General features: G+C 35.1%; 1 protein-coding gene across 1 annotated transcript in view; it reads right to left on the reverse strand.

Moving 5' to 3' along the window:
* Positions 1-493: 493 nt before the first annotated feature.
* The window catches only part of NME9 (NME/NM23 family member 9), a 35,372-nt gene continuing 16,962 nt past the window's right edge, over positions 494-18,903 (reverse strand). Inside the window, exons 4-11 of the mRNA XM_020986117.2 lie at positions 15,825-15,896; positions 13,159-13,275; positions 11,676-11,751; positions 7,891-7,973; positions 4,577-4,669; positions 3,301-3,455; positions 1,879-1,991; positions 494-1,280 (exon numbers count right to left, since the gene is read on the reverse strand). Of these exons, the coding sequence (XP_020841776.1) occupies positions 1,237-1,280; positions 1,879-1,991; positions 3,301-3,455; positions 4,577-4,669; positions 7,891-7,973; positions 11,676-11,751; positions 13,159-13,275; positions 15,825-15,896 (753 nt within the window). The 3' untranslated portion in view covers positions 494-1,236. The remainder of the gene's footprint in view (positions 1,281-1,878; positions 1,992-3,300; positions 3,456-4,576; positions 4,670-7,890; positions 7,974-11,675; positions 11,752-13,158; positions 13,276-15,824; positions 15,897-18,903) is intronic.

The following is an 18,903-nucleotide window of genomic DNA, read 5'->3' on the forward strand; positions in this document are numbered from 1 at the left end:
AGGAGGTTTTTCCTCTAGATGTTTCCAACTAGTAAGTACCCAAAGCTGGATCTGAACTAAAGAAGATGAGTCTTCTACCCACTGTACCACCTAGTTAGGGGTCCATATGCCCACAAGTTATGAATCCCTACCCTTGAGATAATGGGAAAGCAGGGAGAATTGATGGAAGAGGAGAAAGATACATTGTAGCCTTTGTTGTTTCTTGGGCACGTAAGAGAACAAAAAGATCAGTAGTTAGGGAAGAAAATGTGAGGACGAGAGGAAAAGGAAGAGCAAAAAAGTATAGGAATGAGAAAGAGGGATCTCATAGCTAGTGTATTTGATTCTAGATTTCAGTCATTGAGTTTTGGATCATCTACCCCAGTGAGGTACCAATAAGCAATGCCCATGGCCTTTTCAAAAGCATAAGCAGTGGCTGAGATGCTAGTGATTGTATAAAACTTCTTTTTTTAAAAAAAATTTTCTCATTTTTGTTAATCTCACCTTTAATTTTTAGGATTTCCAATTTAGTGTTTAATTGGGGATTTTTAGTTTGTTCCTTTTCTAGCTTTTTTTAATTGCATACCAAATTCATTGGTCTGCTCTTTCTCTTATTAATGTAAAAAACATTTAGAGATATAAATTTTCCTCTGATTACTGCTTTTGCTGTATCCCATAGGCTTTGATATATTGTCTCCTTGTCATTTTCTTTAATGAAATTATTGATTGTTTCTATGATTTGTTCTGTAACCCACTCATTCTTTAAGATTAGATTATTTAATCTCCAATTAATCTGTGTTTCTGTGGTCCCTTATTAAATATAATTTCATTGCATTGTGATCTGAAGAGGATACTTTTAATATTTCTGCTTTTCTACTTTTAACTATAAAATTTTTACATCCTAATATATGGAAGTATGTGTAGAATGATTTTACATACATTTACACACATATTTGTGTCTAACAGCCATTTCTGGAGGGAGGAAGGGAAGAAAAAAAATTTTTCACAATAACTTTATTACATATTTAAAAGGAATAGCAAATTATACACTATAGACTTATAGTTTCATGTGCAATCATCTTTTATATTATTCTACTATGTTATGGCAATGCTTGTTTTATTTCATAAATTAAAAATAAATGCAATTAATTTTTTAAATTTCTCCTATATATGAAGACAGCAAATCTGAATTAGGGCTTGTGGGGTCATATCTAGTCATTTCTAGAAGAGGAGAGCAATCTGAATCCATGGATTTGTTCACTGTAGAATTTCTTCCCCTAGTACTTTGTCAGCATCACTTCCTGTTGGGTAATAACAAAACTTGTTCTTAACATTTCATAGCATTTTCTTGTTATAGAAAGATCTATATAGCCCTATTATCTGCCTCCTGAGCTTTAATAACCATTTTCCTCATCCCCTACTATACCTGCAATGATAAGAGGAAAAATCTAGTAGCTTATTCCACATCTTGAAATTCTTAAAGAGGAAAAACTAATATGAGAAAGAGCATAGGGACCAGAAATTGAGGAAACATTTTTAACTGAAAGTCTACAGAAACATTTAGTGTCCACTGTTTTCAGAGGTATATCTAATATAGCAGTTCGATAGGACTATGGGACCTTTTTTTTTCTTTTCTAACTAGCAGTTGAAATCTCCTTTATGTGTTGTGTGAGCTTTTTGGGAGCAGGGACTGTATTGCTTTTCCATTTATATCCCTTGTGCTTAGCACAGTAAATCCTTAATAAATGCTTCTATCCATTCATTCATTTATTCATTCATTCACAATACTGAAATTAGTTACTAGATATTTAATATTAGTCCACCTGCTTTCTCTTTCACACTGACTGAGGGCAAAAGTTGTCTGTGATTATGTAGTCTGTACTGAATCTATATCCTTACCTGAAATTTTAAAATTTGGGAAAAAAAATTCAAGCTCTCTGTTGGCTTGTTCTCTGTTCTCACTGCCATGGACAGCATTAAATGGCATTATTGTGCCATACTGAGCCCGGAGACTGTAAACAATAAAATTTAGGTATGTTAAGTAAGACAAAGCATGTAATAATTTTATTTGAAAAAAAAAGACATCTGACTAAATCTTGATCATCAATCAGTTAACTTTCCAAATTGCTAACAAGTTTTTTTTACTTTGCCATGAACAACCAACATGAAAGATTCAAAAAACAGAGGAAATCAACTTTATGTCATTAGCTCATAGAATTTCCATCCTTAATTCTCTCTGATTACAAATAAATCAATTATTTTCATAACTAATATTTTTTTTATTTAGGAACCAAGTTCCTATACTCGATACTTTAAATGAAGAACATGTAAAACATCACTTTTTCTTTAGTAAACCACTTAGTGATTCTAAGAAAGCATCATGAAAACAAGAAGTAAAGTCATAGTACAGACTTGGTTTCCATTTTCAGCTCTGTCAATAACCAGCTATATAATCTAGGCAAATTATTTCTTATCTGTAAAATTAAGACAATAAAAACCTGCCCAACCTGCCCAATAGGGTTGCCATGAGTTTCAAATGAGACTATACATGTGAAGGTTACCTGAATATTCTACAAGTTCGGGGCAGCTAGGTGGTGCAGTGGATAGAGCACCAGCCCTGGATCCAGAAGAACCTGAGTTCAAATCTGGCCTCAGACATATAACACTTACTAGCTGTGTGACCCTGGGCAAGTCACTTAGCCCCCATTGCCCCCCCAAAAAAATTTCTACAAGTGCAAAAAGTGTAATCGCTTGAACCTATGCTAAAAATCTAGCTGTTCCTTATTGATTAAGGTTCTTGTTTTGATGGTCAAGCCCAGAATAAGCAGAAAATTATTACAAATGTCTCAGTTGGCAATTCTAAGCTGAATTTTCAGAAAAGAGCACCCATGGTGGGAGAACAGTTACAAATAAGCAACAATTAGTGACTTCCAACAACTATTCATTTCTACCACTTTAACTGGGAGGGAGGATTATTGGGAAGAGGCAGCAGAGCATTAATATTGCATGTGCCTCTTTTTAAATGTATATTGAAGTTGTTGGGATCTTTGTGCACTAACAAACACTTTCAGGTTAATCACTCTTATGTTTGAACAAGTCTAGAGGGCCCAAATCAGAAATAGTCTAGTTAAGTTTGTAGAGATTAATTAATTTGGGGGCCATTGTCACTCACAAAGACCATCCAAAGAGGAGTTTCATACCATTCCTACCACTAAAATTAAGGATCCTTGAAGAATTCAAGTATAAGATCACTGATGTAAGTGTTGATATGATTTTTTCATTCTAGATGTAGGTTCTGAAAATGAAGGTCTGTGTCATTACCTTTCAGGATTTTCTCTCTTAGCAACTTCAATATCACTTGGACCAATGAAGTCTCTCCAGGCAGCAACTACGTCTTTATCATTTTCGGGCCATGAGATAACGAGTAGCTGGCACGGTCCATTCGACATGTGCTTAACTAGCTTTTCAAAGATTTCCTAAAACACAATGGTGCCAAATTTACTCAACAATTTATAGTAGTGGCACATATGCAAGGAAGCTTAAAGAAGCTTCTTCTCCTCTTATTTTTAGAAAGTAAGAGAACCATCAAAGTATGGAGTGTCCCAAAAGTCTTAGAGCAATATTAAGTCATTAAAACTTAAAATGTAGCTCTGGCAACTACAACAATCAGATTTCTGATTTTTGCTATTTCATTTTTTAAATTTTATTTATTTATTTTTTTAGGCAATGGAGGTTAAGTGACTTGCCCAGGGTCACACAGCTAGTAAGTATCAAGTGTTTGTTCTGAGGCCAAACTTGAACTCAGGTCCTCCTGACTCTATCCATTGCCCCACCTAGCTGCCCCCGATTTTTGCTATTTCAACCAAGTTCATTAAAACTCAGTGGTCAAAGATGTCACTCTCCCTCTAGCTTATATATTGCTCAGTTTTTTCACCTTTATGAGTCCCTAAAATTTGTGATCACAAGCACTGCAAATTTAAATAGAAGAAACTTAATTTTATGTTGGAGATGATGTGGAAAAGATCAATCCTTCAGGCAGAAATTGAAGTAGATTATCTCTACTGTCTCTGTCAAATTATGAGTTTCTAAGTCCCCCCACCTCTGTGAAACTCCCGCCTTACCAGCCAAGGTGGATGATCTCTTGTTATTCTGAATGCTTTTAGCATTTACTCTTACTAATACTCATCAGACACCTTGCATATGTTACCTCAAATTATGTTATCCTTTCAGGTTCTATCTAGTCTGTAAGTTTCTTGAGGACAAGGACTGTGATTAGCACTTTTATGTACCCAGGGCCATATGGTAAGCATTTAATATAAATTCTTGATGGCAATGAAACAGAAATCTATTGCCATATAAATGATATCATCTTTTCAATCTCCTCATACCATGATACCCTTCTTACATCACTAAGTTTAATAGATTTGAAATACATTGGATATCTAATGGTCTATAAATTTTTACAGTTTACAGCATATTTACTGTGCACTTTCATAGTATTCCTGCTAATCTAAATTGATCCAGACTTCAAATGTCACAGAGATAAAAAAAGAGAAATGAGAACTTCAAAACAAACAAAAAAAGAAATAGAACTGACCTCTTCAGATCTCTTTTGATAGAGATATCTCATTTCAGACTCTGTCATGATTCTTTCTTCATTAGCTAAAATCTCAAACCCAGCTTCCTGGATCTGTGGTATGCAAAGGGAGGATAACATATCTTGAGGTTATAAATAAAACCTGAATTCACTGTCCTCATAGCAGAGTGTAGCATCCAGTAGTGTATAAGCTCCTCCAGAATGGGTTACCATTTTTCATTTTTGTTGCTGTCTCCCCAGTATTGCCTCACATACAGAATGTTTGTTGAATTAAATTAATTGGTAAGATTTTGTAGGGGCAAGGAAATTGAGCCAGGCAAATACTAAAATATACTGAATCCTTTATCCCAAGTGGGTGTGCAAGCAGAGAAACAATCAATAGATTTAACTTAAGTGATAGATTCATATCAGGCTATTAAGAGGAAATTATGACAGTTTAGGGTCTACCCATAATCTTTGAGAATAATATCAAACCACCATGCTTTACCAAAATTTATCTTGATATGCCTGTAAAGATAGACTATAAGTCTGGATGGAACACCGGTTGGACATAACATGTACTTCTTATGCTAAATCCTTAATGAAAATTATATTCAAAAAGTCCAACCCAAATGGGACCAGGATGTTATAACACCTCAGCTTCTAGTTGTGCTCATCTGACTATTTTCACTATCCAAACTAACTAAGGGGCTTGGGTGGTTTCATCACAACTCTATGGTCATTATCAACAAAGCTTTTTCCTCCATCTGAGAATAATAGCCTATTATAATATCTTTTAAAAAGCCCTAACCGGTCAAAGAGGACCCTGACAATGCTCCTACTACAGTAACCGCAGATCTTCCTCCAGAATTGTTCTTTTCAGACAGTTGTTCTCCATATCATCAAGACTCTATGTAGTTCCCAATGAATCTTTAGAGGAGGTGTGGAGATGGGCTGACCTAATGGTGCAACTGACACATTTCCAGAGTTGTTAATTTAGTCCAAGAGTGGTGTGGCCTAAAGCTGAGCTTTCCTGAAAAGGCTAAGAAATTGTTGACACGTTTGTTACTTACTATGGCATTTGACATCATTTAGGTAGATTCTTTAAGACTAGAGCTCCCAAGGTTGATATTTCTCCATACTATATCTGCAATTTATATTACTGCCACATCAATGGTAGTGCTTCAACTAAAGCCTCAAAATCCTAACAATTAGTGTGTTTTCCTATAGATGTGGTTAACTGAGTACCATAGATTAGCATGCTATACCACTTTCTTATGTTTTTTTAAAAATAAAAATATAACTTCAAACTAGAAAAAAATATACCTTCAAACTAGAAGTTATAAATTCAAAGTAGAACTTTACTATGATCATTAACCATTAGGTTTAAATAAGATACATAATTGAGAGGATTGTTTTTTAAGATGAAGATAATCAGATACCATTTTCAAATGGTCGAAAGAAATAATATTTACAAAGTGCTTATCAGATAGTACTAATCAAGTAGCAGCTATGTGCCTAGCACTTGATAAATGTTTTCCCTTCCCTCATTTTTACTAGTCTTCGACTATAATCAGACATTTCCTTGTCTACCCCAGTTGCCCCTCACCTCCCAATAAATTCCCTCTGCATGGTTTTCTTTTTGATTTGTCCATGGAACTGTTGGGATTTGTCCATAGTGCTGAGATTCCTAGCCTTCTTTGCTGGCTAAGTCAATACTCCAACAGTATTTCTTTTGTCATAGACTTCTGTTTACTCTAATCTTTATTCTATAAGGAAAAAAGAAATTACAACTTATAAGAAAGGTCACATTCCCAAATTCTATGCTTTTGTGTGATTCCTCCTCTCTTCTCCTAGTCCAACATAATAATAAAAAAAACTTCAAAAAATTGCATAACATTATAATGATTTCCCCTCCCCCCCTTCAATCAGTGGTTTCTCTGACATCTAGTTTCTAAGATTGAATCTCTGTTTCTCTCTGGTCAAAATTCCTCCAGCTTCCTCCCACTCCCACCTTTCTGATAGTAATCCGACATAAATAGTGGATCTCTTTATCAACAGGTACAAGCACACACAAGATTTTAAAGTACCTGATACCAACTACTTCACTTTAAAGGGTCCATGACTTCTCTCTCATAACTTTTAAAAACATATCTAGGAGGCAGCTAGGTGGTGCAGTGGATAGAGCCCTGGCCCTGAAGTCAGGAGGACCTGAGTTCAAATCTGCCTCAGACCAAGCACTTGACACTTACTAGCTGTGTGACCCTGGGCAAGTCACTTAACCCCAATTGCCTAAAAACAAAATCTAAACAGAATATGATTTTTAAAAGGTATTTGCTTTAAGATTTTTCCACAATCATAAATTCAGTATTCATGTTCCCATAGAATAGTTGTTTACATTATTACAAATTTATTTTTTGCCAACTTAAACCATACTTTAACTGAAAATATTAGGCTATGAGCTTCTTGAGGGAAGTGACTATTTTTTGTCTTTCTTTGTATCTCCAGCACTTAGCATAGTGCCTGGTGCTTAATAAATGCTTACTGACTGACTGAAACCCTTAGAAAGAAGATCCCTTCAACAGAACTGAAGATTTTCAGAGTCTTACTGGATCTTCAATATGATGAAATCATGTATTTAGAGCTGGAAGGGGCCTTAGAGATCATCCATATCAACTCTCTTTTTACATATGAGGAAACTGAGACTTGGGTTGGGTGACTTACCCAAGGTCACACATATAGGATATACTAGTTGTTCAGTCATTTTTTTCGGTCATGTCCAATTCTTTGTAATACATTTGGGGTTTTCTTGGCAAAGATACTGGAGTAGTTTACCATTTCCTTCTCCCCCTCATTTTACAGATGAGGAAACTGAGGCAAATATGATTAAATGAGTTGCCTAGGGTCACACAGCTAGTAAGTGTCTGAGACCAGATTTGAACTTAAGATGAATCCTCTTGAATCCAGACCTGGAGCTCTATCCAGTGTACCACATAACTTCCCCAGGAAATACCAAATTTGGTCAATCCTATTTTTCCAAATCTAGTATTTTTTCATGATGCCACACTACCATTTTATCTAGAATATCTGCTGATTTTATAAATAAGAAAACTAAGACCCACAGTGATTTGCCAAAAATTGAATTGTCAACAAATTAAATAGTTAATTAGTTAACTAGTTAGTTATCCAAATTAGTATTCAAGTGCTAGTTGTTGGTCTAATACTCTTTAAAGTATACCAATTGTCCCTCTATAAGATTATTACTTCCAGGTGTCTTCTAATTCCAAAAAGAAGACATTGCTATAGTTCTGGTGGATATTTATTGCTATTCTTACCTTCAGGATGATCTCATCCACCTTCCCATGTGCCACAGCATCTGGTTTAATAATTGCCAGTGTGCAGGATTTTTCAAGTGACACTAAAAGGAATTTAAAAAAAACCCTAAACTTTAATGAGGATTTTATGCTCTGGAGATTTTAATATATTTGACAAGTGGCTATTATGCTTCTACTTGAAGACCTTGAGAGACAGGGAACTCATTACCTCTTGAAGTACCCTATTCTATTTTTAGAGAGCTATAGCTGTAAGAAAGTTTTTCTTTATACTGAATCAATATCTACTTCTCTGCAGTTCCTCCCATTACTCCCAGTTTTGACCTCTGGAGTCTAAAATAGCAAGACTGATTTCTTTAGGGGTAGTGAGGTGGTATAGTGGATAGAGTACAGGGTCCCAAGTCAGGAATATCTAAGTTCAAATCTGGCCTCAGACTTTTACTAGTTGTGTGACCCTGGGCAAGTCACTTAATCCTCTGTGCCTTAGTTTCTTTATCTATCAAATGAGCTGGAGAAGGAAATGGCAAAACACTGCTGTATCTTTGCCAAGAAAACCTCCAAATGGGATCATGAAGAGTTAGACATGACTGAAATGACTCAACAACAGCAACAATCTCTTTATGTATGCCAACTTATCAAATGCTTAAAAAGCAGCCATCCTATCCCTTCTAAGCATTCTTTTCTTCAGGCAGTACTCATATGTATGTCAATCAATCAGCTATCATTTATTAAGTGCCTGCTAGGAGCCAAGCACTTTGCTGGGTTCTGGGGATTAAAAAGACAAAAAATGAAATAGTCTGTACCCTCAAGGAACTTACATTCTATCAGGGCAGACATCTCACCATCACTTTACCAGGAAGCCTCCTTACCACCCTAGTCACCTTCCTCTGGATGTAATCTTGTTCGCCAGTGTCTTTCCTAAAATATGATGCCCAGAACTAAACACCATATTCTAGATATGGTCAGGACAGAACAAAGTACAGTAGGACTATGACCTCTCTTCTTGTAGATACTATGCCTATCAAAGTAGCCTAAGATGGAGTTGCTTAGACTACCTATTATTTCAGTCTTTTGGTGTTTCCTTTGGTTTGGTTTTTGGTTGCCATGTCCTATTGTTGATTACTATTGTCTGCTAATAGGTCCAGGACTTTTCCACATCAAGTATTGTCTTCAGCTGGCCTTATTTTACAAATGAGAAAAAATAGCCAAGAAACATAGCAACTTTCCCAAGATTCTGCAGAAGATTTGTGAGAAAACAAGAATTAGAATGAATAGTGCCAGAAACCCAGGGCCTTTATTACATAAACAAAATAATTCATGCACATGCACAACTGTGTGCTAATTTTATTCCTTACTTCGACTTGGATTTTCTTTCTCTTTTTATTATAACTCTCTTTTCTGATCGTTACTAAACTGTACATCTGTCCTTCTTCCAATCTAACCTAGACAGTCTTTTACTTCCTCAAAATAAAGACTTTACCTATGATTTCATTGACATAAGAAAATCCCTGGTAAGGAAATTCCACCATCTCTGTAACTTTATAGTCTTAGAGAGTTACCTAGAACACTAAGAGTTTAAGTGACTTGGCCAGGTCATGCAGCTAGTTTGCATCAGAAGCAGGATGTGAACCTAGATCTTCTTGACCCCTAGACTAGTTCTCCATTTTTTTTTTCAACTGTTAAATAAAGGGGCTGGACTTGATAACCTCTAAATTCCTTTCCAGTACTAAATCTGATTCTCTAGGCTGGAATTAATGCTAATCAAATGTAATAGAGGATGAGCCCATGAGAAACAAGTATTGGCAACAAACTCAGGGAATCATGTGGATACTTGGAGAACCTACTCCTAGAAGTGCATAATGATGTGGAATGGAGGGACCTCATCTGGGGCAGACATTGAACCCTTCTAATTTCCAGAAAACAACTGGAAAGATTCTCTATCCCAGCTTTTCTTTATTAAATCTTCTATTTTTTGTAATTAACTAGAGAATTTTTTCTCTTTGTTTTAGGCTATAATTGTACAGTCAATTTTTCAATATTTCCTTAAAAGTTGGGTCAGTTTCTTTGTAATCACTATTTGCTTGTTGAATGCTTTATTGTTTGTGGACTTGTTTCAGTCACATCTGACTCTCTGAGACCCCATTTGTCATTTTCTTGGCAAAGATACTAAAGTGGTCTGCCATTTCCTTCTCCAGCTCATTTTATAGATGAGGAAACTGAGGCAAACAGGGTTAAGTGACTTGCACAGGGTCACACAACTAGTAAGTGTCAGGATGAATTTGAACTGATGTCTTTCTGACTCCAGGCCCCGTGCTTCAACCACTGTACCACCTAGCAGCCCAATGCTAATTGAATGCTTATTTATCAATAAATATCTATTATATTATTATAACCCAGTATTGTAGCTGACATGAAAAGTATGGATTTTATATTTCCAAAATACTGATTCCTAGCTGGTACTCATTGAGCTGATGCTCATTTCACCCTTTTTGATTTTAATCAGTCCTAGACTGCCTTAGTTGTGACATGAGTTTGTCTGACATTGTAATGCATTGCAGATCAATGGGACTTAGTTTGCCTGCTGTCCTAGAAACCCTGAGTAATCAACCCCAAGTGCTTAATTCTTTTTCTTGGGAACCTCATACTTGTTCAGGACTTATCTAATCCTGTTTTTCTATTCTCAAACTGGAATTGTTTTCCTATGATAGAATGAGAATGGAATTATATCTGGATTATCATTGTCATGGCAGGAATCCACTGGGGAAACTTTCAGCTGCCTTTGGCATAGGCAACCAAAGCAAATTTGTCTGAAAATCCAAGAAGATCACTCAGTACAGAGACCTCTGGAGAAATTTTGGTTGTATCCCATGTGGAAAGGAACATCTAGTATCAGCCAAATTGATCTCTTTCTTCCCTAGTTTTGAGTAAGGCAAAAATTGCTGCAGAGCATCAGTAGGAAAGAGTCCTTCCCATTGGGGTGCCATGTGGCCTGGAACATATGGTGCCTGTGGGGTGTTGTTTTGTTTTGTTTTGTTTTGTTTTTGGTCTCTGTTGTATCTATTCTTAGGTAAAGAAAATTGTAGGTAGAATAGCCTTGTTAGTTTTGGAAAGTCCAGCAATGCAAAGCCCAGCAGCCGAGATATCATGTTCTAAAGCAAGGGAGTGACCTTTCTGATGGCTATGATACACCCAGAAGTGAAATGTGTGGGGCAAATGCTTTGTAGCAAGCACTTTAAGTTTGAGATCACTCTCTCCAGGTACCAAGGTGTGTGGAGGGAAGAGTTGGCCTAGTTTAGGGGAGGGGGATGTTTTTGTATTTTAGTTCTTTCTATAGTTTTTCAGTAAATGTCCCTTTGTAAAAGCAATTGATATTAATTAGTTAGATTGATAGTAGGGGTGTTAGTCACTGGCAAATGCTATTTGGACAATAATCCCTATCACTTGATATTGGAGACAACCACACCAGAATGGGGATGTGACCCTATTTCATTAGCAGAGTCTTGCTGTCCTTCAAGGGTCCCCTAGGACCTTGAGGGTGAGGTGTAGCCAGCTAAGCTGCTATTTTAAATTATTATTTCCTTTAGTATATATACATAGATATATATATACACATATATATATATAAAACATACACACACACACATGGGTAGATAGATATAGATACACACACATATACATCCATTCATATATATACATATATGTATATGTATATGTATATGTATATATGAATATATAATTTCCCCCTTTCCCCTTGTCTGTTAATCCTATTGGAACTGAATTCTACTTACCTACTTCATCTTCCTCTCCATATTCCTGGTCTTGGGAAACACTTTCTTCTTCAATAGAGAGAGCTGCATCTTTAATCTAACATACATCTTTCATTAAGGCAAGTAATCAGATAACTCATACTAAATCTATGTGGTACAGGGGCAAAGAAGTCCCCCACTCCCAAGCCTTATTCTAAGGAAAAGAAAATTACCAAGGAAAACAAAATACAGATTGGATAACCTAAAATTTGGACTTCAGGTTTCTTGAGAATTTTAAAAGATTTTTACTAACTAGGTAGTAGGGGAAAACCAAAAGTAAATCTTGGTCATCTTTAGATATTGTGTACTATCTATTTTTTAAATCAATAGAATTAAAAATAAAAAAACAAACAGAAGTTAAAGTTAACAAGACACCAAGTATTCCAAAAGAAAATAATTTGAAATTTATAGAAAAAAAATTAAGCTGATACCTATCTATGGCAGGGGGCAATAAAATAACAGATCTTTTCCCTCTGGATTGTTAGAATTTGGGCCAGGGTGGGAATTCAAGTTTCTTTCTGGACCTCATGGTATTTTCATCAGGGCAAATACCAATTTCCTTTTTTTTTTGGCATAAAATCTTTTTTTTTTCTTTTTGAATATAGTATTTTATTTCATCCCATTCCATTAAAAGAGTATGATAATTTAATACTTTAAAAACTCAGCATGCAATTTTAAAGTAATGTTTTATATTTGCAAATGTCATCAACAGCCATATACTTTCTTATTTATAAATCATCATGAGTTCAACTTAACAGAAAACATTTTGAGGAGTAGAAGGATACAATTTTTAAATGAAAGGAAATTATCTCTCAGTTGGATTGAATAGACACTTAAACAATATGGAAATTAAGCCAGGGTTCTGTGGGTCTGCCACAAATTTCTTGTTGTAACACAAATTTTCATTTCAGGCTTTGCTGAATGTACCTAAACATTTGGGAGGCTTGCTCTTAAAGCTGCTTAATTCTATAATTTTATATTCCATACTGCACCTATCAAGTGTTCCAGAAATAGTTCTGATATATGAGATCTAATTGGTTAAATGGAGTTGAAGTGCTATTGAACTGAAGGGAATATCCAGTCTAGTTGAATTAAAGATGAAAGGAAAGTTTTAAATATATGTAATGGGAAGAAAACAGGAGTCCCTCTTAGTCTATTGTGGCTACAGCATACGTCATGGAGTCCTGGGTCTGTGCCCAGGACACTTCTGGGGAAACATATGGCTTTACTCCAAAAGAATTTGGTGCTTTGGTATGATGCAGCAAATTATATCTCAGAGTAAGCCTTGGTCTCTCTATTCAAATTGGAAAAGTTTAATCACTCTGAATGACTGAGTTGCATGGAGTTTTCCCACTAAAAGCTATAAGAATATCAAAGGAGAACATTTGTGTTAGAGTATACTAGTGTATTGTACATGGTAGACATTTAGAGTTTAGAGTTTCAGAAGTTAAGATCCTCCAATTACCACTTTCCGTTCAATGCCTTGTTCCAAAACCTTATTCTCTGCCTCCAGCTGATCCAGAATAGTTTTGTGCAGTAATGGTCCGTTTGCTCCTCTTACCACAGCCACTAATTCTCCACCCTAGAATAGATGGTAAAATAATCAGGTGAAATAGTGGAATCACCAGTGGAAGATGCCTTTTATTTTATTTTTATTAGCGAATTTTAAGATGCAGATGACTTTTACTTAGAATAAGACAATGTGGAAAGTAAGGAACAACCTTGGGATAAATCATGAAGTTGGAAAGATTCTTCTTTGGTGCTTCTTTTATCCTCTACCCCCTCAAATGCTGCCACTCTTCCCAGCTCCACAAGTGCCAACTAGCTTCATGTTGCCCTGCGTTCCCTACACCAGAGGCACCCTCAGCCAGACCTACTTCATGCTTGAAAATCACTTTTCCCTACAACAATAATGATTCAGATCAGCATACATTCTACAATTTGTACAAGAGGCAGCAATAAAAAACATTGCTAAGGAAAAAAAGGAGCAAGAAAGAAAAAATGGCTATCTGATCTAAGGAAAAAAAGGAGCAAGAAAGAAAAATGGCTATCTGATGAGGCTTTACAAATAGCTGAGGAAAGAAGGAAAGGGAAAGATATATCCATTCAAATGTAGAATTCCAGAGAATAGAAAGGAGAGACAGGAGGTTTTCTTAAGTGAGCAATGCAAAGAAATAGAAGACAATAGAATGGGAAAGATAAGAGATCTCTTCAAGAAAATTAGAGATATCAAGGGAAAGTTTTATGCAAAAATGGGCATGAAAAAAGACAAAAATAGTAGGGATTTAGTAGAAGTAGAAGAGATTAAGAAGAGGTGACAAGAATATACAAAAGGGCTATACAAGAAAGACCATAACATCACCAATAACTACATGGTGTGGTTACTGAGCTAGAGCCAGACATCCTGGAGAATGAAGTCAAGGGGGCCTTAGGAAACATTGCTAACAATAAGGTTAGGGGAAGTGATGGAATTCCAGCTGAGCTATTTAAAACCCTAAAAGATGATGCTGTTAATGTGCTGCACTCAATATGCCAGCAAATATGGGTGTCAAGGAATGTTCAAATTACTGACCAACTGTACTCATTTCTCATACCAGCAAAGTGATGCTTAAGATCCTGCAAGCTAGGCTTTAGCAATATATGAACCAAAAATTACCAGAAGAGCAGACTGGTTTTCAAAGAGACAAAGGAACTAGAGACCAAATTGCCAACATTCTATGGATTATAGAGAAAGAAAGGGAGTCCCAGAAAAAAAAATATACTTCTGCTTCATTGACTACACTAACGCCTTTCACAGTGTGAATCACAGCAAAATACAGCAAGTCCTCAAAGAGTTGGGAGTATCAGATCATCTAATTTGTCTCCTGAGGAACCTGTATGAAGGCCAAGAAGCAACAGTTAGAACTGAACATGGAACAACTGATTAGTTTAAGATTGGAAAATGAGTATGACAAGACTGTATATTGGCACTTTACTTATTTAACTTATATGCAGAGGACATCATGCAAAATACCAGGCTGGATGAATCAAAAGCTGGAATTAAAGTTACCAGGAGAAATATCAACAGTCTCAGATATGCAGATGATACCACTCTGATGGCAGAACGTGAAGAGGAATTAAGAAGCCTCTTGATGAGAGTGAAAGAGGAGAGTGTAAAAGCTGGCTTGAAGTTTAACATAAAAAAAAACCCTTAAGATCTTGGCAGTTGGTCCCATCACTTTCTGGCAAGTAGAGGGAGAAGAAATGGAAGCAATGTCAGATTTTATATTCATCAGCTCAGAGATCACTGTGGATAGCAACTGCAGCCACAAAATTAAAAGACACTTTCTCCTTGGAGGGAAAGCTATGGCAAATCTGGACAGCACTAAAAAGCAGAGACATCACCTTGCTGACAAAGGTCCATGTAGCCAAAGCTATGATTTTTCTAGTAGCAATGTATGGCTGTTGGAGTTGGACTATAAGGAAAGCTGAGTGCTACAGAATTGATGCTTTCAAATCATGGTGCTGGAGAAGACTTTTGAGAGTCCCTTGGACAGCAAGGAGGTCAAATCAGTCAATACTTAAAGAAATTAATTCAGGCTACTCACTGGAAGGTCAAGTACAAAAGCTAAAGCTTAAATACTTTGGCCTCATAATGAAAAGACAGAACCCTTGGAAGACTCTGATATTGGGAAAGATTGAAGGCAAAAGGAAAAGAGAATGGCAGAGGATGAGCTAGATAAAAAGCATCATGGAAACAATGAATATGAACTTGGACAGACTTTGAGAGATAATGAAGGATAGAAGGGCCTGGCATGCTATGGTCCATGGTGTCACAAAGAGTTGGACATGACTTAGCAACTGAACAACAACATTTTACAATTTACAAAGAACTGTGAATTATCTAATTTATTCCTTGAAGCAGCTCATTGAGAAGGCCAATGTAGTTACCATTTTTCTATTGCATGTGTGTACGCATTTATCAAATACTTGACTCTTTCATTTTTTAATCATTTGCTTTGTTGCTGTATAGCTATATAACATAAATGTGTGACTCCTATCCACAATATGTGCAAAATTAAATATACTTTTTTGAATCTGAGTATTTCCAATTACATACAATACTGATTATTCCTTTAAAAAAATACTCACTGCGTAAAAAAGAAAGGTAGGTTCACACTTTCCTCGATATTTTTCCAAAACATCAAGGCTATCTGCTTCTGCCTAAATTAAAAAAAAAAGTTTCTGTTACGTATTTTGTAGTTCAAGTATAGAACAGCCAAACATGAACCCACAATTAGAAAAGCTACATTAAAGTATTATCTACCCTGTTGCTAAACAGTTAATAAGAAATAGTGACTAAATTTTTATACCTTTTGAAGTTGCAAACCAATTAATATCTCAGATGTTAAATCCAATGGTATTCTCTCAGGTCTCATTCTGTTTTATTTCTGTAGCTTTTGAAAATGCTAACCAGTTCTTGGGCAAACCAAATAAATGCAGTTAAAATTATAAGAAAAATATTTAACTAGGGAAAATTTTTGCAGCAACTTCTCTGATAAAGATATCCAAAATATATAGAAAATTGATTGAAATACATCAAAATAAGAGCTATTTTCTAATTGATAAGTGGCCAAAATATATGAACAGCCTGCTCTCAAAAAAGAAGATATACAAGCTATCAACTACTATGTGAAAAAAAATGTTCAAACTCACTAATAATAAGAGAAATATAAATTAAAGCAACCTTGAGATTATACTTTATAGTCGTCAGATTCACAAAGATGACAAAGAAAGGAACGTGGAAATTTTTGGAAATACTGCAGAAGGATAACTAAGCTAATACACTGTTAGTGGAGCTATGAATTGGTCCAATCATTCTGGAAAGAAATTTGGAACTCTACCCAAAAACTCACTAAATTGTTCATTCCTTTTCACCTAGTGATACCACTACTTGGTTATAGCCCCACACAGAGAATAGACTTGTTGTAGCTGAGAATTTGAAACAAAGTGGATGCTCACCAAATTATAGTATACTAACATAACAGAGAGAACCTTGGGAAGACTTGTATGAACTGAGATGAAATGAATTAAGCAGAATTAGGAAAATAATTTGTACAACTACAACATTGTAAAGGAAAACAACTTTAAAAGACACAAGAACTCTGATGGATGCCTTTGCATTTGAAAGTCTTTCTCCTGATTGCTTGCAAAACTTGTTTCTGAATTAAATTGTTAAATTTAAATATGTTATCTTGGAATTTGCAATCTTGGTTTTTTTTTCCTTCAGGTGATCTGTGAATTTTTTCAATTGGAATTTTGTTTTCTGTGTTTAGGAGTTCTAAGCAGTGCTCTTCTATTATTTCCTTCATGGTGTTAAATTCTTTTGTCTTATGTTTAATCTTTATAATTTGTTATATTCACTTCTGATTTTTTATGGGCAGTTATTCTTTCTGTGTAGATTGTTTTTGTTATTGTGTAATGTATTGCTTTCTTGGCTCTGCTTACTTCACTCTTCATCAGTTCATGTAAGTTCATCAGTTCATGGATTCATCTCATACATCATTTCTTACAGCACAGTAATATTCTATTATATTCAAGTGCCATAACTTGTTTAGCCATTCCCTAATCAATGGCCATTTACTTTGTTTCCAATACTTCATTATCATAAAAAGTACTGCTGTAAAATGTGTTTCTGCACAGACAGGATTAATGCACCTAGAATATAAAGGGAAGTGGTCTAATGAGAAAAAATTTTTTTTTATCAAATTTCTCTAATAAGAGTTTGGTATCCATCAGGACAAAGAGGTTTTTTTTTCCCTTTGGTAGTTTTTTCCACAGCTAAATCTATTTCCTTTTCTGACATTGGGTTATTTGAGATTTTTATTTGGGGACAGCTAGGTGGCATAGTGGATAGAGCACTAGCCCTGGAGTCAGGAGGACCTAAATGCAAATCCAGTCTCAGACACTTAGTATCTGTGTGACCCTGGATAAGTCACTTAACACCAATTGCCGCCAAAAAAAGGGAGAGGTCTTTTTTTTCATTTAGTGTCTTGATAGTTTGGGTGTTTTATATATATATATATATATATATATATATATATATATATATATATATATATATATATATATATATATATATATATATATATGGTTTTTTTGTTTGGCAAGGCAATTGGGGTTAAGTGACTTGCCTAGGGTCACGCGGCTAGTAAGTGTCAAGTGTCTGGTCTAAGACTGGATTTGAACTCAGGTCCTTCTGATTCTAGGAATGGTGCTCTATCCACTGCAACACCTAGCTGCCCAGTGTTTTATATTTTTTTTAAGTATTCCTCTTTCTTTTGTGTTTTCAGTTTTGTTAGTATATAACTATACATAATATGTTCTCACTTTTTTTTTATATTTCTTCTGGTTTTACCATGATTTCACCTTGTTCATCTGCTATTTTATTGACTTGATTTTTTGCCTCTTCTTTTAGTTAGATTAGCTAAAGGCCTATTAAATTTATTAGTCTTTTCTAACAACTAGCTTTCATGTGATTAATCATTTCTATGTTTTTTATTTCAAATTCAGCTACTTCTTTCATTTTTAATACCTTCTCTTTTGTAATTATTTTAAGCTTGTTTGTTGGCTTTCTAATTTTTACATGCATTTTCATGCAATCTTCTCTTTTTCTATTTTGTTACTATATGTTTGTAGAGATATGATTTTTCTCCTGAGAATTGCTTTAGCTGTATCCCAGAAATTTTTGTATATGGTTTCATCATTCTCATTTTCTTTCACATAATTATTGTTTCTATGATTTATTCTGTGACCCACTCATAATTTAGGATTTCATTGTTTAAGTCTTCATTTGAGTCTGTGTCTTTTGTTTCTGGTCCCTAAACTAATGCCTATTTTTCTTGTGTTATGATATATAAGAAATGCACTTACTATTTCTGCCTTTTTAGATTCATTAACATTATCTCTGTGCTCTAACACATGGTCAGTTTTTTGTAAAGGTTCCATGTGATACTGAGAAATATTCTTTTGCAGTTCAATTTTTTAAATGTCTTAAGTCTTTTCACTCTATTTTCTCCAACAATTTGTTTAATTCCACATTTCCCTTTTTAAAATTTTCTTCTTAGACTTATCAAAAAACTGAAAGAAAGATATTGAAGTCTCTTGTCATTATTATGTTACTATCTTCATGAATTTGGATGCAAAGGCATTTAGCACTTATAAGTTTATT

The sequence above is a fragment of the Phascolarctos cinereus genome, unplaced genomic scaffold (genome assembly GCF_003287225.1).
Source record: "Phascolarctos cinereus isolate Bilbo 61053 unplaced genomic scaffold, phaCin_HiC Scaffold_726;HRSCAF=1367, whole genome shotgun sequence".
NCBI lineage: Eukaryota > Metazoa > Chordata > Mammalia > Diprotodontia > Phascolarctidae > Phascolarctos > Phascolarctos cinereus.